Source organism: Populus trichocarpa, chromosome 10 (assembly GCF_000002775.5).
Source record: "Populus trichocarpa isolate Nisqually-1 chromosome 10, P.trichocarpa_v4.1, whole genome shotgun sequence".
Classification (NCBI taxonomy): Eukaryota; Viridiplantae; Streptophyta; class Magnoliopsida; order Malpighiales; family Salicaceae; genus Populus; species Populus trichocarpa.
Window position 1 is genome coordinate 14,943,457 of NC_037294.2, and position 24,408 is coordinate 14,967,864.

Sequence of the window (24,408 nt, forward strand, 5' to 3'; positions counted from 1 at the left end):
TTGCCCGATATAATTGATGTAATACAAGATATTGTTTGTCTGATAATATAATTGTAATTGTTTTTTAAAATGTTTTTTATTTAGAAATATATTAAAATAATATATTTTTATTTTTTAAAAATTATTTTTGATATCCACGCATCAAAATAATTTAAAAACACAATAAAATATTAATTTAAAAAAAAATTTAAAATGTTTTCAAAAATATATTTAAAACTAAAAAAGAAACAGGACTTATAATCCTGACTACATAAAAGTTGACTAGTTTTCAGCTGTCCAGAAAAAAAGCAACATGCTTTCGTACTCAAGGCCAAGCATTCAACTTTCCCAAAATAATCTTCCATGCACGTTTCAGGAAATTTAAGAGATCGTGTAGAAGAAACTTCGTTTTTCAAAAAAAAAAAACCGACCACCTCATTCACTGTTGCTATATGTGAAGTCTATAAAGGTCACCCATTGCCCCCATCTATTTTGATACAGAACCATTTCCTCCTTGTTCATCTCTCCCAACTCCTTTTCTAGCTCATTTTTGTTTTTGCGACAAAATTAACCTCTAAACTCAACCAATCATGTTCATCAAATACTTAAATCTTATTAGTGCCCATCTCAGATGGGCATTTAATTTCTTGTGTTACTATCCGTTCAGCTTCCAAGAACACGAATTGTTTGCTGTGACTGCAATTGGTGAAGAACTAAACACGGTGATCAATGAAGCTCCTGCGGAATGTGCTGTGTGTCTAAGTGACGTTCAAGAAGGCGAAGAAATCAGAGAGCTGAGATGTGGGCATATCTTTCATAGAGCATGCTTATACAGATGGCTTGACTTCCGGCAATCGACTTGCCCACTTTGCCGAGGAAGTCTTGCTCCCCGGAGAACATTGATCCTTGATCAGCACCGAACAGAAGTATTGACGTTCAAGTTCTGTTCTTTCACATCCACCGATGAACGTGATACATGGTGGCTACGATGAATCAAGTCTTCAAGATTTTAGTACGTACCTCGTCAGGAGAAAGCACAACGGAGTACGTAACTACCTTCTCCCCCCTCCTTGAGAATATCATGGCATGTTCGTTAACGAGTTGCTATTGATGCAAACTTCTCAAGCATGAAGTGATCGTTAATTCCTGAGCATGTGACAGACTAATTAAGCTGAAGGTTCATTGTTAGAATATATATAACGTTTTTTTTTCCTTCCTATATTGCATCATCTGCTAATTTACCTGAAAGGGTGAAGCCATCTCCCTCTCGGAATCTCTAATAACAGTCCTGCAATGCCATGCATGTTGTCTCTTAGCCATGCTTGTAATAAACTTGATGTTTGGTAAGTGTTTTTTAGTTAATTTTGGTGAATCTTTCAAAATCTCGCTAAGATCCAAGAATAATACAGGAGAGAGTTGAATGGAAAGACGATGTTGAGATTTTTGTTTCATTACTGGGATGGATAAGTTAGTTTGTCCACTACCATAAACAAAAAATCATTATTTTTCAGTTTTCTATATTACATATTATTTATTTATCACTTATATATACATATACATATATATTAAGATGATATTTTTTATTTTATTTTTTGAATTCATTTTTGACATTAAAAAACATAAAAAATTAATTTTAAATAATAAAAAAAATGATTTTTAGTAAATCTTTATCTGGACGGCACTCCAGAGCTAAGAATCTAACTTCTAAAGCAAAGAAAAGTATATCCATTAAAAACAAAGTTAATATTAACTTTACAAAGCAACTGACAGAAGTTTTCTTGATCAATCGATAGAATGAACCCAAACACCCCCAGCCCAACAGAAGAGGGCCACGCCCAATAACCAACCCTGGGGTGATCGAACCTGCCATGCTATGAGTGAAAAAGAGAAGCAGCTGACAAAGTTTTTTTTGCGAGAGATGGGCTGGAGAATATTGTTCTTTCGAGGAGGAGAAAAGAACGGGGAATCTGTGTTTCCTCCCTCACATTCATCACTTGATAGATAGCTAGCGGCATAGTTACATAGTAGAGACACTGTTTAGTAGACAGCATGTCTTCTACAAATTGTAGCAGAAATTGGTATTTATGCACCAACGAGATAGCAGCATGTGATAGCGTAAATGTATTAATCTTCAGTATATTATCATTCTCAGACAGTATATAATTGACCTTCTGTAGTATATTATCTTCTCTTGCACAATTTTGTTAAGCTATGACAAATATTCATTTCAATACCTAATATTTTCAACATTTAAGACTCACAGGTGCCCATATATCTCTATGATACCCTTTTCATGATTTTCTTCCTCTTTGATAATGCTTTTGACAAATATTCGAATATTTCTACCTATCGTTTTAAAACTCGACACGAACTGAAACCTAGCTAATTCAAAGCTAGAACCAGACCGGATTTATATAAAAAAATAAAAATAGTTAAAAATAAAATGTTCAAACCCAGCCTAGTGGTCAACCCGGTATGACCCTATCAAAACCCGGTTGCAATCTGTTGATTATTTTTTTATTTTTTACCAATAAAACATCATTTTGATTTATAAAAAAAATAGGGTTGACTCGGGTAACCCGGTCAAAACCCGTGACCCGGGCCTTGAGCCGGGTTTAAAAACACTGTTTCTACTAATTAATTTCTTTTTTATGTTAACTTGTTCAATGGAGCATCATACATAATTTGAATTTAAAAATATTAAAAATTATATTATGTGGTCTGAAAATAACGGAGAAAGGGAGGGAATTTAATTTTCACGAAAGAAAAAAAAAATCAAAATATAGAGCCAACAAAAGTGGGAAACTGGGGGGGGGGGGGGTTTGGTCTCATTGGCAGCTGCTCTCCCTCACAAGGGACGATTTAAGTTCAAATTCATCTCCCCCAAAACATAAGAACACCCCATCCTTCGCACACCAAATACACAGCTCAACATCGTAAAAATGTTTGTATAGCATCCCCGCTGAGCCTGTGCCATACTATGCAATTTCAAGAAGAAAAAAAAAAACTGGATTTTCAACTCCTTACATGAATGCTAAAGTAAATAACCAAGAATACGAGTCAAAAACTTCAAATGCATGAACTACAATGTGTAAGTCAACCTGGCAAAGATGATCAAATAGTTGTTTGTCGCTCTGAACGAACTTTGCAAAGAAGTCAGCAAGATAATTTACCACGTTAATCTGCTTGGAACAGTTCATGTGACACTTCAATTAATGGAGAGCACAAGGAGATAATATTGAATAATTAAAAAGGATAATGCTAATTACCTCATTGAGTGGATCGGAAACACTCAAAGGTCATCATCGCCCCCGTCCTCTTCATTCTTGAAGATCACAAAATTTTGGTTGGTACTGGGGGAGGCGCAAATGAGAGAAAAAAAATATAAAATAACATGATTTAATTAAAAAAAATGTGACAGGTGGAAAATGCAACAATAGAACGGTAAAATCTTCATATCAATACACCTCATTATAAGCTTTTGCCATTGCTTCGAGTTGGCCAGGCGTAGTTCTGCCGAATGATGGAGCAGCAGCAGAGCACAGCACACTAGACTCTGACACCCCTGACTAAATTTCCTCCCAGTCGCTCCCCTGCTGCAACAGTTAGCTCAAACCTTGAGAGTTCTATTCCTTGCAGCTACGGGGACAATGACATTAAAGAAACCTGAAAAGGATGCCCCCTAACTCATCATCAGCTATTGCCTGTTCTTGGAATTCGATCACAGTGTCTGCCAACAAAGCCAATATCTGCAACATACAGAGACCAGATAAGGAAAGCGCATAAATGGTTGATTATATACCCTGTCAATTATTAACAATAAAAATAAAATAGTACGCACTGAGGTTAAAGTTCTATATCTAAGAAAATGAAAATACCCCAAAATGCTAATTTGTGTTTTGTTCATTTGACTATGTAATATACCCTTTACAAATTGGCTATAGGATTTTATTTTTTTTCGATTTGAACAAAAAAAAATTAATATTTTTCTCACATATGGGATAAATATTATGAAAGGGAGGAGAATTAAATTATTCCATGTCTTTTAAGGGTTCATCTGCTAGAAGTTAATGTAGCTAAGTGATGATGTCTGAAAAAATTGCCCTTTTGGAAAGAAAAAAATTATTGGGGAGGAACTTGCTCTCTCAATGTCATGTATAAAACATTGCTACAAGTTGATGTGCAAAAACATTGTAAGGAACAGTAAGTTTTTCAAGGAAGCAACACCAATATTGGTTTATAAATGAATAGGAGTGATTGTGATATATGGTGAAAGTGAGACAAAGAAAGCAATTGACTCTTGTTCACAAATAATTTTGAAATTCTTGCTATTGGCAAACTTTCTACCTTACAGAAGTGGGCACTATAGCCACTGATAAGGAGCCAATCTAGCTTTTGACCGAGTGGTTATTCCTGCAGCAGACTATTGATAAAAAGAGTAAGTTCTTGAAACAAGCTTGCATATCTATACATGCGCATTCAAAGCTTAATCGTAAGGATGAACCTTTATATGTCCCTGCACATTAATTTTACTCAATTCAGCATGCCTCGTGGATAACAACAGGACCGGAGCACTGGTTGTGACCTTAATTTTTTAGGCCACTTGAATCTCTCCTGCATTCAATTACAAAGTTGGGGTTCAAAATCAATTTAGTTCATTTTGGTTATGTCATCGATAGCTCGGAAAACAATGACAGAAACATTACAAATCGATTGCAGTCATTATGCTTTATCAAAAACAAAAATACAAGGACATGTTTTATAATTAGTTCATCCAGATATAAATATTTTGCACATGAATTTAAATGCAAGATATATGACCCTTAGACATTGTAACCAAGTGAACTAGAATATTCAAAAGAGTACCTCAAAAAAGAAAAAACCACTGACCTCAACAACGAGCACATATTGGAAAAATATATGCAAAAAGTAATGGCTCCCATGTAGTTACTAAAAAGTTTCACAATACTTCCATTTATAATTTTATTCAAGCTTTCAGGTATTAAATTCTTTCCAATCCACTAATGATTTGGAAACTTAATAAATCAAATACTTCTAAATTTGTATAAACTAAATCAGATCAGGAATGGCGTAACAGTAGATCTTCTCCATTGTTAAATAGCGCAAAGGTTTGAAGTAGGAGGAAAATGGCTCCTCATTCAATAGGTTACTTTTACCCTAACCAGAGCTGATTTCAATAAACTTCAATCTGTTGTACAAATTACAAAAACTAAAAGTGGGAGACAGCCTGATAAATTTACTGGTGAAAAAAACTAGACAGCCAGCAATATAAATCACATCCGTCATTCAAGGAAATTATAAACTGGAAGGAAGAGGAAAATGATGAAATTAGAAATTCCAAGCAATTTTTCTTAATTAACAAATGAGATACTTACTGTAAGCATAGAATATAACCTAGCAAAATCCCATACAAGAAATGAGGATCCTACAATTTCGTTTTTCTTCTTAATCATAAGAATACTTAACGAGTGTTTTATGAAATGAGGAATCTGCAATTTCTTTTTTACTTCTGGATAATAATAATATTTAACAAGTGTCTTACGAACACGGAAATTAATAGCTCATGGCACCGAGCACTTGATTTTCCTTTAACTGTGGAATTTGGGAAAAGATGAGATTCAGACAAATAACTTAAATGGACTTATGTTACTGGTTTGAGATTCAAACAATTAGGATCAGTCCTCTCTCTATTAGTCGATATGAAATTTGGTAATTAAACCCAATGAATCCTGCTAAAAAGTCAAGATTCCATCAATTTATCAAATCAAATTCAACATTATAATCTAGCCAGGGCATGTACTGCACGGGCAAAATTTCAAACAGAAAGTGATTAATACAGCACAAAAGTTGTCACTAACAAACAATGACAGAGAGGAAAGAATCAAGGAATTGAACAGCTGTGGCCAGGAGATATCATCACCCCTAACACATTTGTAAATTGAAACAAAAGTAACTAGGAAGCATACTTACCTTGCTGTTTAGTCCATTCTGACATCACATAAACAAAGGAGTTTTCATAGCCTTCAGCTGGTATACCTATCAGCGCATCAAAGAATTGTTCAACATGAGAAGCGTTCATATGGGCCTGTGTATTATACAATCAGAACGTGCAAAAGTCAGTCCATGAAAAGCAAATGAAGTGCCCGTGAAATCTTAGCCATAGCAGCTAATAAGACAGCAGTGTGTCAATAAAAGAGGATACAAGGCAAGTGATTGAAACCCTATTTATTAGTGGAAATTATTTGACAATATCCTTAAGCATTGCCCTACTAGGCAAAAGAAAGTTGACATAGTTTGAGTTGACTGAAGCTGAAGCATCGAGTATTGAAGGCACATACCAATCTATAATAAGCAGCAATGAGCTTTTCAACCCCACTATTTGAGCCGATTGCATTCGTTGAACAAGAGCAGCAACCAGGTCTCGGATATGCGTTGCCATTTGCAATGGCAGGTGTAAAATAAGCTGTAAAATGTAACTCCCAACAAAAACAGATCCAGAGCTTTCCAGATCAGGGTTGAGAAGCCTGCAAAGCCAAGAATTTAATCAGGGTCAAGAAACAAAATTCTACATGGAGTTCATGATCAGCAAGAATCATTTTCATTGTAAAGCTCTAGATGGAGCACCATCAAGAAACCATAAAGCAACTGACGTGCAAAATTACATTTAAATCATACGAAATAGAGTTCATCAAAACAGACTCCATATTTAGAGGACCAGAAAAGGTTGAAATCTGCTAAGCAGCGAGGAATCGCAGTTTAGGCAAATAGGATCAAGAACTGAAACCCAATTTATCTGTTGTCCTATGTCAATCTGCAATGATGATGGGCAACTCATGCTCAATATATTTTCTAATTTTAAGATTCTTTTTTGGAAAACCCCCTAAATTTATCCCTTGTGTTTGTGTTAAAATTGCAATTCTCATGGTCCTGCTCTGTTCTTCAGTCACCTACTTAGCATGCATATATATGCACATGCACTAGCATACCCACCTTTTCTTTGAACAAGTTCCTATTTCCATTCATAGAAACCTCCCATTCTATAACCAACAAGAAAACTAAAACCAATCAAATAGTGCTTTCTCAAATAGCACAAAATATGTGAAGAACACTAACCTGAGGTGACGATACAATTGTATGCAAGCATGGGAACAAAACCGGTACTAGTGTTGGCACCACAGTATCATCTAGATCCCCAGAGAGAAGGGCCGAACACCTTAGAGCTCCATGCACTACAAATTCCAACATCAACTATAGCCATCTTTCTCGAGTCAAGTTTCAATGAACTGGTCACTTATAAAGATATCCAAACTCAAGATTCAATTTGACAAATAGAACTTGAGGATTTATTTATGTATTTAAAAATGTCTTGCTTGGAATGTACATGACAATCTCAAATTTAAAGGGGGGAGAGAAAAACTTCACCACATCCAAACCGAACATTCCAAAGACTTACGTCCACTCATATGAGTTTGATCGTTAATCAACTTCAAAAGAAACGGCACTAAATCAGGCCAATTCTCAGGCTAGTCATTACAGAAATCGAAGCAGTAGCCATACTAATTGCGGTACAAATCTTCCGGTGAGAATCATCCAACGAAGGTAAACGTAGTCTCCGTGTAACTTGCTAATGACAGAAGAAGAATAAACTAAAAATCAGGTCTCGATTTATGAATTTCAAGATTTAAAAAGAAGGAAAGGTGGTCATAACTACCTTCCCTTCAGTTGCGACAACAGGAGGCTCAAGCGAATCCTCGCCTTCATGCCAATGTTTCTTAATGAATTGCGTTAATAGTACCGCAGCTAGGTGATTATCAAGTTAATTCTCGGAACAAATCAAATTAAAAAAAAAAGTTAAAATAAATCACAAAACCTAAGAAAGAGGATATCTGACGCAATCCAAAAGGAAGTTCCTTATTTACAGCAACTTTTGATAATGCGCGACTCCAAAGCCTGGAGAAATAATATTCGATTAGACTCCATCGATGATATCGGAAAATATTACGAGGAGAAGAGGGAGGGGAGTGACCTGGATGGAGAGAGGCTTCGGGGAAGGAACGGGTTTCCTGGTTAGGATCGAGAGTGGTATTCAGGCAATTGAGTAGCCATTGTTGATCTTGATCCATTACGTTTACCATTTTATTTTATACCTAATTCAGCTATTGAGAAATCAAAAGCCCAGTTTTCTTTTTCCCGCTCTTACAAGGAGATTTTTGCGGTGAGACGCAAGAGGATATTTTTGTTTCAGGTTTATTTTATATGAATATATTGGTCGAGGTTCTTTAGGGGTTACTTTAGCCAAGGAGGGCACACTGGGTTGGGCTTTTAGCCCACCACCAATTTATTTCTTGTTTTAAGCCCATCCAAATGATTCTCAAGGAAGACGGAAAAAAATAAAAGAAGCAAAGAACAGTCATGAAACATTGCTATATCTGTTCAGTGTGTAAAGCCACATTTTATTCGCAGAACACCAAACGTTTCTTACATGCTTTTACCTTCATAGGCCTAGAACTCGTAGCATTTCAAATACAGTTTTAGGTGATTTATTAGCAAAAAAAAGACTGCAATTATGTCATTCCCATTTGCTCCTAATTTGAAGAGGATGCCTAAAATCAAAGGTCAGCACCACATTTCCATCCATCCTCTTCAATGCAAACCTCTCAACCAACACATAGCAACCGAATTTCCTCCACTCTCCCTTGCCATCAAACTCCTCGGTTCTCTTCACGCTCACTTGCCGGTCACCAGCCCACCCGACTCTTTCTTGCTCCCACCTCATTCTCTCCACAATTTCTAATCCCAATCCCACATTTGTTTCTCGTTCCACATCGCTAACACTCCTAAACCACATCACCCCACCAGCAACAATCTTCTGGTCATACACAGCTTCTGTCCCAGCAATTTTAACCACTTGGCATTTGACAGCAACATCTACACTCACAGTATTGTCTTCATTATACGTACTTTCACAAGCAAAAATCTGCTCCCATTGTTGCTCGAGAGTCATCTCATAATAGGTTGAATTCCTCATCTGATCTTCAAGTGTTTTTCCTTCTTTGATGAACATGAAAGGACAATACCACTTCCCCACCTTCACAGCTTCAGAACAACTCTGTGACAATGGGAAGCTGAAGTCTGGAAGGCGGGCACGGAGAGCCATGTTAAGGCCTGGTGCTTCGCTCAGCTGGAACTCCTTGGGAGTTGAAGCAGCCAATTCCCAACCATCTCTCATTAAGAATTTTGGAGGCAGCCCATCCGAAGCTACAGATTTGGCAACAAAGCTACCCCATTTTATCTGTCGAATCTGAAATCGTTGATATATGCTTCTAGGATCCAAAGGTCGTGGTTCTAAACAGGATGTACGATTGGAGGAACGACTTGTTTTCACTCCTTCATTAATCTTGCTGTTTATGTAAGCTTTCCTGATGCAGATCATGGTGAAATAATTATTTAAGTCAACTAAAACTATTTGGTTAGCATAACCATCAGCACAAATTGATAGTATAAGAGCCAATTTGGGCCAAAAGAAAAGGGAGGATAAAAAAGAAGGTGCAGATTGAGATAAGACACAAACCCTTTATGCTTCCATTTCCTTTGAATGACATAGTATTGTTTGGAAGACAATGGTTGGTTAAGAACAGGAATGAATAGAACATGGGTGCATTCAGTGAAGTCCCCGTCCGGAAACAGAACCTCTAGGTCCTTGTTTTGAGGAAACGGCTGGGCTCCAATATAATCAGTACTCTTGACCAACCCAAAACAGCAAGTAGGTTCAGTTTCATCATCTTGGATCACCAATATACCAGAATTCGGACCCTCGGGAGGAGATAATGAAAGAGCTGAAGGATATGTTCGATACATTGAGAGAGGCTTTGTCACATACATGATTGTTTTTCTTTTTTTTTTGGTTCTTTGTGTTTCCCTTGGTGTTTTAACTAAGCATTAATGAACGTATAAATACGTATTGATTAATGAACTCATCGATTGTGGCTTGTATAACTTGATCAAGTTACACAATTGGTTCTGTAAGGTAATGATCAACCAGTTGACTTTTGAAGATCAGTTTTCTGTGGTCTGTGCATGCTGTTTTTTTATGCAACTAGGCATAAATGGTTCCCCATGGACGTGTTTGGGCCCTTATTTATTTCAAAAACATCAAAATTCAATCAAACAACACGTAACACAAGCATTTCCATCTGACATGCCATATGCTAGGAAATTTCCACTAGTACTTAAATACGGCTTACTTATTTGACCTGAAAAAATAAATTCAAGTGGGGGAAATAATTAGATAGACCCGAGATCAGAACCTATTTGAAATCTCCATGTGGATTACGAGTGAGATTGAAAGGTGAGATTAAATGATTTCTACGCCACATAAGCATTGAAATGGAATGCAATCATCCACGGGTCAACATCCTCGTTCTTGCAAACTTAAGAAAACAAGAGCATAGAAACAGGCAGTGAAGATTATTTCTCTGTTAAATTGAAAGGAAAACGAGGGTTCACATAAGTGATCGTCAGGTGGTGATGTACACAGTGGCTAAAATGGCGGAGTTGAGGAGTTCTGTTTGTCATGGAGAGATGGTGGTTCGGTGGTCCATGGGAAATACTATTTCTCCTCGCGTCTCTCTTTGCCTTTTTTTTCATTATTATTATGTTTCAATCAAACCACGAGGGCATAGCAGGTATGTTCTTTTTTTAGTTTGAACAGGCAATTTGACTTATTGTATACATGTTTTGTTTTTTAACATAAACAAGCTTAATTATAAATATAAAAGTTTATATATATATATATAATTAAGTAAATCAAGAATCATTTTGTGCAATCAAAATAAATCTAATCCTTAACAAATCGAATATATCATAATCACCTAATCGATATTTTTTCTTTCTATTACCACAATACTTTGACTCTCTCCTCTACATCAAATCATGGATCAAAAATAAAAAAATTAATGTTTTGACAACAAGTGAACTTTGAAAAAATAAAAAGATAAAAAAGAATATGTTGCAAACTAAGATGATCAAAGTAAACTTTTTTAGCCACTTTTAAAACCATTATTTTTTATTTTATTTTTTTCATATTGATCATCTATCTTTCAATTCTACATTTTCTTGATAAAATAAAAATAATTAAATTTCAACTTGGCTATAGAAAGATGCGATTAATAAGAAGAAAAATAAAGCACATTAACAAAAATAATAATAAAAAATCACTATGAAAGTACACAATGAAAAAAAGTACATTTTCCAATGATTTTTAGTGTTTTATTAATTTTGAAAATAATATATAATAAAAATCCATATTTCCCAATACATTAAGTTCTATAAAAAAAATCCATTTTAAAATAGTTTTTAAAAATAAATATTGATTGATTAATGTATAAACTAGTCTTAAAATATATTATATCATCGAGAAACACAGATAATAAGTCATGCAGTACTTGTCGAACCGAGAAATTATACACATGTAATACTTTAATTCATGAAATTAAATAAATAAAAATGCATCATTGTGCTTTACATGCCTGGTCCATTTCAAGTGAAAGTGAAAGTGCTCTATGCTTTCACCTGGAGATTGTGTGTATTTGGTAGGTAATTTGATGGAAGATGTTTTTTAAATATTTTTTAATTAAAAATATATTAATTTATTTTTAAAAAAGTAATAATAGTGCATCAAAACCATAAAAAACAATTAAAAATATATTAATTTAATATTTTATAAATAAAAAACAATATTAAAAAACGAGTGAAACCATACAAAAGAAACACACGACGAGGGGATGTTCATCGCGTTGTGAAACGCATACCGAGCAGGTAAAAAATCTATGAAAGTCATGGGATCTAATCCACATGGCAACTAAAAAGCTTGTTTAAAATTATGGTGGCGGTTGTAATTCAAAATAATTTTCGCTTAGAAATACATTAAAACAATATTTTTTTAAAAAAAATATTTTTGAGATTATATCAAAAACAATCTGAAAATATATATAAAAAAATTTAAATAAAAAAATTCAACCCAAACGGGCTCTACAACAATCACTTCAAAGCACTGGAATTTACTACAACAACCAGTTAAGCAGGTTTTGGTCCAATGGACCGGATTTGTATAAAATTCTAAGAGTCCAAAACCCCATAAACCGAAACAAAGACCAATTCCACATGTTAAATGGCCTGAAAGCCGCGAACAAAAAGACGCGTAAAAGTCTTTCGATTTAGCATCAATGGATGAATGAATTTGTGAATTCATGGTCCAATAGTACGATATGCCCCTATTATTGTTTCTTGGCTTCCTTTCTAACTTTTATTAGAAACTCCAGTGAAAATTGTCCACTCAACCAGCATCCATCATATCTCCCTTCCTCGAGTGATCGGAGATTCAAATCTCCCTTTGTGATTAGAAAACAAAAAAGAAGCTCGAGAATCACAGGGAAAGACCAAACTAAACCCTTGTCGTTTGTGTTGTTAATCTGGTTTTCTTTTCTACCCAGACAAAAATCTTGATGACATTTAAAGCCCCGGTGGAGTTTTTTTTCTTTCTTTTTTGTATTGTGGTAGATAACGAAATGAAATGCTTTCTTCTTCTTTTTTTATTATTTTTCTTTCAAGTATAAACTATAAAGTCATGCAAACTCATTTCTGTTAGCTACTTTTGTTTCAACTTGATCAATGCAACTACAGAATCCAGGAAGGATCTGACCACCACATACACATAGAAAGATACAAGAGCAAAAATCAAGATTTAGTCTAATTAGTAATTAATAATTAACCTAAGGGTTTGACCACAAGGTCTTCGTCTTTCTTCTTTGCACTTGGATGCTGCCTGAAAATCCATCTCCAACTCTTGAAACTTTTTCTGCTCCTCTTGATCCCTCTGTCACTGACTGTGATCCTGCAGGAACCCCCATGACTGAAAAGCCCATCTCCCACTAAACTACCAAAATGCCCTCCATATTGATCCTGCGCCACCGCATCACCGCCTCTCAGGCTCCCCAAAGCAGAGTGTGAATCTGACAAAGAGACCATCTTTACAGAAGATAAATCTGCTTTAGATTCTGATGGGAAATCAAACTTCAAGTCAATGAAGCCTGAATCATCCACTGTAGTAAAATTCCCTTCTTTAAGTGAAAATACACGTCTGGTATTTGGTCCACTGTGGCCGGGATCAAGCCTTTCAGGCTCTAAAGCAGTACCAGTAGCATCTCTCTTTTCACCATCAAAGCCACTTTTTCTTGGCTCTGCCTCACTGAACCCACTTTTTCTGTCAGGATCAAAAAGTAGACCACCATTGACACCTGAATTTCTGGCAGCTGAAATTGAACTCCTAGCAGCTGAAATGGAACTCCTAGCACCTGAAAAGGTGCCATCTTCAGAACCAAAAAACCCACCACCTCTAAAACTGCAGAGAGACCTGCACCTAGACACACCCATGTAATCAACAACCCACACATCACTTTTCTCTTCGAAACCCCCGACACTGCTCCTATCACAGCCCTTCCCTCTTTTCTTACTAAACAGCCTTCCAATCCTCCAAAACCCACTTTTCCTCTTGATCTCAACACAGCTACTGCTGCTCCTCTTGAGCATGAAATTAAGTTCATCTCCTTTCTGATCCTTACTAGAACTTTTGGGCTTAGAAGTAATATTACTAGACTGTGAAACTTGATCATTTTTTTGTTTTTCATTTTCTATCAAGAATGAAATGCGACCAACACTGCCTACCTCAACAGTGCATGAATTACGATTGGAAGAGATCTCCGAGCAAGAGCAAGAAGAGAGCCTTTGCTCTCCACAATCTGAACAGACTAGATTGACCAAACGGTCTTTCAGACAATGAGCACATATACCAACTGAAGATGATGATGGGTGTTTCTTGCATGGAAGATCTGATGAAGTACTGTAATCTTGATCAAACAAATCATTGCTGTACATCTCCACGGCTTTGCCTCTTTCTTTCATGGCTTCTGGTGAACTAGCTCCTCTTTCAATTGAACTAGGCTTCAAGAACTCAAAAGGATTTCTCTTCTTGATGTTTCAAGAACTAGCTGGCTAGGGTGTTAAAAAGGGAGCTTAGAATTAAAGAGCTTGCTAGAGAGGGGGGGGAGACTGAAGAGGGACAGCAGAGGGGAGGGTTGTGGTTTTTCAAGAAGCCAGGCTCGATGACATCAGAGAGTGTAAGAGAAGGATTACATAGACTGATATAGAGGCGTTACCTTTACGTTTTCTTTCCACAGAAAACAGTAGACAGGTAGGAGTGATGAAAGTAACCACTTGGGTTCCTGCGGGTATGATTGTGTAGGGAAGTGAACGCACAACAAGTCGAGTAAAAGCGGTGAACTAGCAGTCTATTTTAACTCAAATTCTTTTGCTGAGATGCACTTTGGCAGCGCTACAAACACGACAACATCCTTGTACAGTGTCTTGCTTAAAAACAAATAATAGCGTCAGTTTATATATTTAGACAAATACATCTAATTTGATAGTCTTGGTTTTTCAGTGAGTTAAAAAAGACATTCAATCTAAATATTTTGCATTTCACACTTGCATTCTACATATCTCATCATCGTGTCTGTATTTATACTGATAGAAATATTTTATAAAGAGCAGCTATTCTATACATGCGTCAGATGGAGACATGGCACGCGAATTGTACAGTTTGCGGGGTGTATATTAAATCTCACACGCACTGCGTAGAAAAGGCAAGAATTAAGCACCCCTCACATCTAAGGAAAAAGGTGCTTAAATCATGTGGCGTAAATCCATCAATCGGTCATGGTGTTTTGTCAAACTTTATCAAGATCTTGCCACTCTTGAGTATTGACTTTATATGCAAAATGACATGAATTCCTTTCTCAAATCCCAATTGTTAGGTCTCTCTTTTAATTCCATTAGTGGGTTTACGAAAGGAACCCATCGAAAATGTTCATGAGGAAGAGCAAAAAAAAGTTGAAGCTAGGTGAGGTAGCCCATTAAACAGGCACAAATTGGGCATGCATTTTTATTTGTCCACTTTCTTTTACATAGCCATCATGATTTTACAAAGACGCCTCTAATACTATGTCATTTTCCTACCGATATTGGGCACGTGTCCAACCGACAAATCTATTGCGGGGTCCCACTTTGAGACTTGGGAGTACTGAACTTTCTAAAAAGTTGACTATTGGGGAGAAATTGACGGTTGTGATATGGTTGGATGCATTGGCAATGATTTGATGAGAGGTATGATTATACTATTTGAGGCATGCTGTATTCAATCAAAGCCTAAAAAAAAAAAGAAATAAGAACTAGGATGATGATGCCCTTAAAGTGTCACACAACACAGTCTATCAAGACAGAGACAGATACATGTCCTTTAAACGTGTCGTGGTGGACTTTGCAAAGTCTTCTTTCTGTCCTTCGTTTACAGGAAACAGGGAACCTTTTTGCGCTGCTCACCATAGCTTCAAGTCATTGATGGCTTCCCATTTTGTTACTAAAAAAATGTAGAAGTACTCATATTCCAGTAACTCTTCTTGTGATGAATGAGCAAACTTGTACGTAGAAGTTAGTGTTTTATTTGAATTTAGTGGTGAAGGCATGGTGATCACTTGCCGAGTGATTGTAGAAAATTTCCCTTTCTGGTGTGCAATCGGCTCTCTCTCTCGTGTCTAAACTATCTCGATCACAGCAGCTTAAGCAGTCAGTCCACATTCCAAGGGTGTGTTTTCCGTGCTTCTATAAAAATTTGAGATTTTATTTCATGTTTTAATATGTTAATATAAAAAAATATTTTTTTAAAAAATTATTTTAATATATTTTTAAATAAAAAAAATATTTAGAAAAGTAACTACTGAAACGCTCTCGCATGCTCTTTTTCTTGCAACTGACAATCACAATCCATACCCCCACTAACTCATTTCAGTGCCATAAAAGAAAATTTCTTATGAAAATAATATGTTTCTTATTTTCAAGAGTGTTTTACAATTTTTCATTATATACTAGGATGGGATGTAAAATAATTTAATTTCAAACAAAAATAAAATAATTTTTTTGACAAACAACGCATTCCCAAACGTTACCTGTACAATATTTTAAAAGCCAATCAGTGACATTCAAATGTGCTCAACTTTAGGGGGGGGGTTTTTATCATTTTTTTTCATGCCTCGATACTTATTTACCTGCAATGAAAAGTAGAGTGACATCACAAAAGCAGGCACTGTGGATCTGATTTTTCTTCTCTCTCTCTCTTTCCCTTCGATGAAGCTTGCTTTAATTTGAACAAATTGAGCAAGCTGAACTATTCACGCTGTTCTCGACAAGTTCATATAATAATTTTCTTTATTTGAGATTGTTGTATGATCTGGCGGTTAGCAGAAAAGGGAGATAATTGTACAGGAGACGAGCTCTGCAAGGAAATGCTTGTTGCTATACATGTATTGTTTTGTTAGAGTTTATTGTTTAATTCAATACCTGTTATATACCAAAGTTTATTGAAAAATTGAAGGACACGTTGTTTCTGTAGCTGCTAAACCAAGTAAAATATATTCTGAAAGCCGTCGAGATTCAAGAAGGATCAAGGAAGTGTTGTGCAGATTTATAGGAAAGAAATAAAATGACCCAGAACAAAGCTACCAAGATAACAGGTACAAGGCATGTCTTCTCCGAGCCATAATGTTAAGGAATGCACGTCCCACGCATGCCCAATCCCAATGCATCATTGGGACAAATAAACAATCGTTTTTAAGGGATGTTTTTTGTCTATTCAATCGATACTAAGATGCTCATAATCATGATGACGACGATGTCTTAGTTTATTGTTTTGGGTCCGAATTGTCTTTGTCTATCAGGGATACTGTTGTTTTCTAATTCATGATTATAAGATGCCCAAGTATAATAAGGTTTTCCTACTCTTAACTTAACTCACTGACCAAGCAACATTTCTTTTTGTCTTTTGAATGGAGTTCATGATTGAGCACAATTTATTAGCAACATATTTGCTGTCCAACACATATGTTCAGGGACCCATCAACCCTCAAACAGCAAATTAACCTTTTTCGCTCCCGAAGGTGCATTGAATGGAGCGAGTTCGGACCGGACTGGACTAGAGTGGAGGAATAATTATTATTGTTTATTTGTTGGTGTATATCAGATATTGTCTCGTGCAAATAAATACAATAAATACATTTTTTTAATAAAATATATTGATCCAGTTCTTTCATATTGTGTAAAAACCTACTAATCTCGTTCTCTTAAGATTTTGATTGTTGAATTTATTGTTAAGAGGTTATTATTTTTTATATAATTTTATAAATATAAATAATTTAATTTTCTCATTTTGTAGTTAAAATTAACTTATTTAATTTTAAAAATAATTAATGCATTTTATGTATTTGCTTTATTCGATTAGTTTCATAAATAATGCCATTGATTGTTTTTATCATTACAGGATTGTGTTATATTATATTTTATTGATTTGTTTTGTAAAAAACAGCGTCTGGTATTTTCAAGTCATGAAAGATAATTGATCCGTTTTTATTTATTTCGATAAATCAATGATTATTTCAGTTTTTATTTAATTTTATTGGACCATTTTCATAAACATCACATGAAACAACAAAGGTCGAGTCAAGAGGAGTGAAGGGCATTTTTAGACTCGAAGGTTGAGGGATACGTTGACAATTTTACCAGTGGAATGGAACAAACACACCCCATTTGCTTTGGATAAAAATTAAATTTTGGCGAACTATTTTTCCACTTTCCCTCGTACTCTATCAAAGACTCTTATCTCGTACTATCCTATACTGTTCTATGCATCAAATAAATCGTAAATGCACTAAAACTAATCGACTTGTAAGTTGTATGGCTGAAGAAAAGTCATAGCCGCTGCCCTGCTGTTCCTGGCATTCTAGCCCACAAAGCAAAATAATAGTAATGATAATATATAGAAGTAGTAATAAACTCGATGCCGACATTGAGAAAAACAAAATGCGATTTTTGGTTTTGATCAGTTTGAATACCCAACAGAAAAGGAAAAATAAACATTAGAGTCATTTTTTAATTAATTTATAATATTTGATTTAAGTGAATATTTCGTCATGGGTTTGAGCTTCGGGGGGCAATATTTGATTTTAAGTGATAGACATCCTGTAATTCAGGGGAGGAGCAAGAAAAAAAAATCAAAAGGGGGATCAAATTAAATAATATTATAGGAGGGATTTTCTTTTTGAGACTTTGTTTGAAGGGAGGGGCTGGAGAAAATTTTCCTTGCAGGGGCTGGGCCCCTGCCTCCGCCACTGCTCTAATCCGTTTGTTTTTTTCAAAAAAAAAATGGCTAAACAAGACAGGTCATTTGCTCCTTGTAAAAACATAAAAATATCGCCCAAGTCATGTAGGCAATCCTCAAACCCACGCGTCTCGACTTTTTCTTGGTCTTGTTCCTTTTTTTAGCCTCTTTGTTCTTTGTTTTTTGTTTTTTAAATTTTTTATCAATTATATTTCTTATATTGTTTTTTATTGAATTTTATTATTTAGTGTTAGGTTTATTATAAATTATTTTTCATGTTTTTATCATATAATAAAACAAAAAAATTTAATTTAACCTAGCTGGGTTCATAATCCGGGTTGCGAATTTGACAAGTTAACTAAGTTAGACCTCACCTGTTTGTTTGTTTTTAGATTTTTTTTCTTTGAATTTGCCAAGCCGACAAAGCCATGTTGGGGCAATCCCATGCGATTTAATTTAAAATCTAAGCTAAGCAAATAATCAGGTCAAGTTTTTTAAAGTTTGAACCATTGTATCGAGTCTAATAACAATGCCAACAAATATTATGGTCTAGCTATTACTCTCTCATGCTCTAATTATTTTTTTGTCCAAGTTGTAATGATAGCGTGATAATTAACCCAGTTGCTCCCTACTTCTAAAATAGTTCGGGTGTCAACTTGCCTATTTCATTGTTCATATGAGTAGTGAATGAGGTGTTTTATCATTTTTTTTAATTTTCATCAAAAAAAATTTCTATTTCATTCTTAAACAGTTGCTTAATTTTTATTTTATTATTTTAAATTATTTTAATTTACTTTCTATGAGATTTTTATAGTTTCAAATAAGCATCATGATATATTCTGTTTGTATTTGATTTCACTTATTTCTATTGTAGTATAATTAAGGAAAAATAGCTTTTAAAAAACAAAATTCTAAAACTCAATGGAGCTTGTAAGGTGAATCGTGTATTATGGCTGATTAAGCCGTGAAGTTCTAGTTGATTCAATATGTTGTCGTTTCGGTATTTTTTTAAAAAAAATCTTCTTGAATTTTTTTAAAACCAAACCATGTTTTCTTATGTGTTGTCCAGGTTGTCTTGAGACTTATGAAATCAATTGGATTATGTTGAGTTAACTCTCATATTATTTAATTTTTAATAATTTTTAAAATAAAAAGCTTGGGCAAGAAAATTTAAAATTAACCTGCTAAATCAAGTTTAATAAAAAAACTAACCTAATTTTTATTTTAACATTCAAGTTTTTTTTTTTTTGAAAGGGAGCCTTAACGTAACATTAACCTGAATTAGTCTATACTCTATAACGAAGCGAGTATAGAAGGAGCCGAAATTCTCAATATTTGATTTTTACTGTTAGTGTCATACACGTTTATATTAACGGAAATGGGTATTGGATATTTGGCGTCACACGCGCTTAGTTGAAAAAACAAACAGAGGGTTAGTTATGCGTCACACGCGCTTAGTTGAAAAAACAAACAGAGGGTTAGTTATGGTGGGAGATTTCGCAAGAAATGAACAAATTTGATACTCCGTCTGTTGCATATGCATTTATCCACAACAAAATATACCTTCCGCTCCTCATTTTTTGTCAAGCTATTTCACATGAAAAATAGGAAAAATAATAGAGACCACTAGAAAATTACGAGTAATCCAGTCATTCAATTCAAGCGGGAGTTACTATTATAGTTGTTGAAAAATCAGATCTGATTTTTTAATCCAACAAACCAATTCTCAATCCATTTAAAGAAAAAAAAATTCCAAAAATCAATATTATAACATGCAGAAATCAATTTAACAAGTCAATAAACCAAAAAAACAACTCAAATCACAAAATCAAACTAAATAATTTTTACTCTTGACTTAGATATGTTTTTAGACAATATCAAAATTTAAAACAACTACTCCCTTCACCGAGTGTAACCTATGAACATCAATTTCAACCATATTAGTAGTTGAAATAGGTGTAAACAATGATTTTTTCTCTCTAAACTAGAATCCAGCGAGCCCCTCTCTCTTCTCTCACAAAAAAAAATTGAAAAATAAAAAAAATAAACTTCGATATCAAAATTAAATTTCTAAAAACTAAAGAGACTAATCACCTATAAACCAAAAAAGATAGTAACTGAAATAAACTTTTTTGTTTGAAATTCAAATTTATTATCTATTTTACATGATATTTTTACTTTGATCCTTTGACTTTCAATCCAATCTTTTTTCAATAAAAAAATGTATTTAGTTGTAAATTTATGCTCAAAATAACTCTATTATATAAAATAAAATAATTCAAGAATAAAATTTAATAAATTTTAAAATTAACTATTCTAATCTAGAGTGATCCGTGAGAGAGTGCACAACGAATTTTGTTACAGTAAAAAAAAAAAGCCGTGCTTTAGTGCATTGTTAATTAATGCACAGTGTCATTATTGGCCGGAAAATGCACAATAGATTATACTATTAGGCGCAACGCAACCAAGATTTTAATTGGTTATACTATTAGGTATACTATTAGGCGCAAAGATTTTAATTGGTTATACTATTAGGTATACTATTAGGCGCAAACCAACCAAGATTTTAATTGGTTACAAAAAATATAAAAGTTTAAGCTAGTGCGACTAACACAGCTTTTGATTTTATTTTATATACATTTTTAATAATTGCGCTATTAAAAGTAATGTAACTAATTGAATTTTATCACTCCATGTAACTTTTTTTTTTTTTAACAAGGATGTTCGGGCCAGTTTGCGCGCATCTTGACTAATTCCACCGACCCTGAAATTAACGATCATATAAGTATCCAGTGACTCTAAAAAAATTCAAACTCGTGATCATTGAAAAACAAATCCATATAACATTTCTTAGTTGTATTATTGAAAGTAGTCAATCCTATTATATTTTACTTATTTGTTATTTCTTAGTTGTATTATTGAAAGTAGTCAATTCTATTATATTTTACTTATTTTAATTGGTTATGCTATTTTTAGTAGTATAACCAATTAAAACATGTCATTTTTTTATTTTTTTCTCACTAATATTAGTTTATAAATTATTCTTTACAACTAAGTTATTTCCAATAAAAAAAATTCAAAAGCAAAGTAGAAAATCATACTTCCTAATTCTTGTATCGAAATTTTAAGTGGGCAAAGTGACAACAACTAAATTCAAGTTAAGTTTTAAAATAAATAAAATTAGATTTCACTCATGGTCAACCAATAATTCAGTAAAAATTTAGTCTGTAGAGTCAGAGAAAAATTGCTAGACATGGTTGATTGTTCACCGTTGAAGTCTATAAAGATAGCCCATTGCCCCATCTATTTTCATACAGAACCATTTGCTCCTCGTTCATCTCTCCCAACTCCTTGTCTCCTTTTCTAATTTTTGTTTTTGCAACAAAATTAACCTCTAAACTCAATCAATCATGTTCATCAAGTACCTAAATATCATTAGTGTCCATCTCAGATGGACATTTAATTTCTTGTGTTACTATCCGTTCAACTTCCAAGAACACGAATTGTTTGCTGTGCCTGCAATTGGTGAAGAACTAAACACGGTGATCAATGAAGCTCCTGCGGAATGTGCTGTGTGTCTAAGTGATGTTGAAGAAGGCGAAGAAATCAGAGAGCTGAGATGTGGGCATATCTTTCATAGAGCATGCTTATACAGATTGCTTGACTTCCGGCAATCGACTTGCCCACTTTGCCGAGGAAGTCTTACTCCCCGGAGAACATTGATCCTTGATCAGCACCAAACAGAAGTATTGACGTTCAAGTTCTGTTCTTTCACATCCACCGATGAACGTGATACATGGTGGCTACGATGAATCAAGTCTTCAAGATTTTAGTACCTCGCCCAAGAGTAATGACCTTCTCCCCCTCCTTCAGAATATCATGGCATGTTCGTTAACAAGTTGCTATTGATGCAAACTTCTCAAGCATGAAGTGATCGTTAATTCTTGAGCATGTGATGTGACAGACTAATTAAGCTGAAGGTTCATTGTTAGTGTATCATGGCTTTTTTTTTTCTTTCTATATTGCATCATCAGCTAATTAATTTACCTCAAAGGGTGAAGCCATCTCCCTCTCGGAATCTCTAATAACAGTCCTGCAATGCCATGCATGTTGTCTCTTAGCCATACTTGTAATAAACTTGATTTTTTATAAGTATTGTTTTAGTTAATTTTGGTGAATCTTTCAAGTCTAGCTAAAATCCAAGCATAATACAGGAGACAGGAGAGAGTTGAATGGAAAGACAAGGATTCATTTTTGTCATGTCTAAACAAAAAAAATAACTTTGTTTTTCAAAAAAAAAAAAAAACGACCACCTCATTCACTGTTGCTATATGTTATCATCCCACTTTAGGGCTTGTTGGAGCTTCCGAGCATAACGAATTGAAGCCGAGGACGGATCAAGGTGGCTTCCCTGGAAAAATAACAACGATGCGATTCAGTCATTGATATAAAAAAGAGAGGAATAAAGTCGATCTTATTTTTTACTGGATATTCATGCTGACAAGCATGTTAAGTTAATTGGTTTGAGATAATTTCAGTATAATTTAATTTTAAATACCAGCTATGATAAAAAAATTAGGTTGAGAAATTTCATGGTTAGCTTTCTATACCAAGTTTAATAACATTACTAACCTAATTTTTCTTGTAAAATATTATTTATCTAAACTTTAAAAGTTTTTTTAAATTAATTTTTAGTATTTTTTTATCATTTTGATATATTAATATCAAAAATAAATTTTAAAAAATAAAAAAAATATTAATTTAATATATTTATAAAAAAAACACTTTAAAAACAATTTTTTATTCCATAACAAAACGAGTATAGAATCAGCCGAAATTCTCAATATTTGATTTTACTGTTAGTGCTTAATTGAAGAGAGAGAGAGTTGGAGTATAAAATTCTAAGATTTATTAATTTTTATCTAAAAATATTTTTCTAACAAATCATCTAAGCTGCTCCTCTGCAACACGTTAAATTTCACTACCATCGGATTTGACGACGACAGATCAGTCGTGTCAAGTAACCAATATACAGTGCCATTTTAGTCATTTAGTAATACGTTAGGCTTTGGTACGGGAGGAGGTGAGGATGTAGAGGTATTTAAGATTGTATTAATTGTTTTTTTTTTAAATTGTTTTTAGCTTATAATACATTAAAATAATTCTTTTATTTTTTAAAATTTATTTTTAATATTCATATATAAAAACACTCAAAAAATTATAAGAAACTAATTTTAAATAAAAAAATATAAATTTTGAATATTTTAACTTCAATCTCAAACAGAAGAATCCGTTTGTTTTCGTGGTTGCTTCTGCATTTGAAGCAACCACCGCTAAACAATTGTCTGGTAAACACAAAAACACAGTTAAATTTTAATGGGACCCACTATATATTTTGTTTAAAACACAGGAAAAATGGAAGCAGCTCTGTGCTGCTTTTCTTCACTCACACAGTTCATTAAAGTGAACAGTTTTTTTTTTTTCTGAAAAACCAGTGTAGTGAATTGATTTCACACGCATTGTTCACGTGAACGTGAACAGTAATATTTTTTTATTAAAAAAAACTAGTTTAGGGTGAATTAAATTTAATTGTACTGTAATCTCAATTTTATTCCTGATAATATTTTACCTAATTTTATTGCACACTCAAAAAATCATGGAAACTATAGTTCTTATCAGATGAATTTTGTACGTAATGAAATTATAGATAGTTTAATGAAACAATAAAAAATATTTTATATAAAGTATTATTTATTTCATGATGTAATAGTAGTAGTTAAATCTACAATATTTAAATTTAAAACCATTAATATTAATATGTATATTTTTTATTTATTTTATAATCTCAATTTAAAAAGCATTCTTAACCAAACACATTAAACTACTTTTTGATCAACCTCAATTTTAACCACAGTTTTAATCAAACATATATAAATATCAAACCAACCTCAACTAAAAACACTTTTTATAAAACAATTTTTTTTTAACTATAACCACAATACCAAACACACTCGCTACTAGCCAAACACACGCGAGACATAGCTGCCCTAATTGAAGGGTGATTTTCTCTCCGGAGTAAAGGATAATTGGTAGAGTTTTATGAAAGACAGTCGTGGTTGATTAATCTGTAAAAATAGATATAGTTG

The 24,408-nt window shown here is 33.9% G+C and overlaps 1 protein-coding gene and 3 long non-coding RNA genes across 4 annotated transcripts; 1 reads left to right on the forward strand and 3 right to left on the reverse strand.

The window, feature by feature from the left end:
- Positions 1 to 1,030: 1,030 nt before the first annotated feature.
- On the forward strand, positions 1,031 to 22,440 carry LOC127905899 (uncharacterized). Its single transcript, XR_008060419.1, has 2 exons — positions 1,031 to 1,156; positions 22,243 to 22,440. It is a non-coding gene; the product is annotated as an uncharacterized LOC127905899 (long non-coding RNA).
- On the reverse strand, positions 2,828 to 6,093 carry LOC127905897 (uncharacterized). The gene is made up of 6 exons (XR_008060417.1): positions 5,971 to 6,093; positions 4,484 to 4,593; positions 4,327 to 4,402; positions 3,447 to 3,728; positions 3,249 to 3,332; positions 2,828 to 3,161 (listed from the first exon to the last, which is right to left on the reverse strand). It is a non-coding gene; the product is annotated as an uncharacterized LOC127905897 (long non-coding RNA).
- On the reverse strand, positions 6,344 to 8,279 carry LOC127905898 (uncharacterized). Its single transcript, XR_008060418.1, has 4 exons — positions 8,027 to 8,279; positions 7,712 to 7,950; positions 7,114 to 7,624; positions 6,344 to 6,524 (listed from the first exon to the last, which is right to left on the reverse strand). It is a non-coding gene; the product is annotated as an uncharacterized LOC127905898 (long non-coding RNA).
- On the reverse strand, positions 8,433 to 9,998 carry LOC7466937 (uncharacterized). Its single transcript, XM_024610011.2, has 2 exons — positions 9,572 to 9,998; positions 8,433 to 9,419 (listed from the first exon to the last, which is right to left on the reverse strand). The coding sequence occupies exons 1-2, from the start codon at positions 9,880 to 9,882 to the stop codon at positions 8,570 to 8,572; spliced, it is 1,161 nt and encodes a 386-aa protein (XP_024465779.2). The 5' UTR covers positions 9,883 to 9,998; the 3' UTR covers positions 8,433 to 8,569.
- Positions 22,441 to 24,408: the final 1,968 nt, after the last annotated feature.

Coding starts and splice junctions, on each gene's coding strand:
- LOC7466937 (XM_024610011.2), bottom strand. CDS start 9,882: ATGTATGTGACAAAGCCTCTCTCAATGTATCGAACATATCCTTCAGCT. Junction 9,420..9,571: donor AGGAAATGGAAGCATAAAGG/GTTTGTGTCTTA, acceptor GATCTGCATCAG/GAAAGCTTACATAAACAGCA.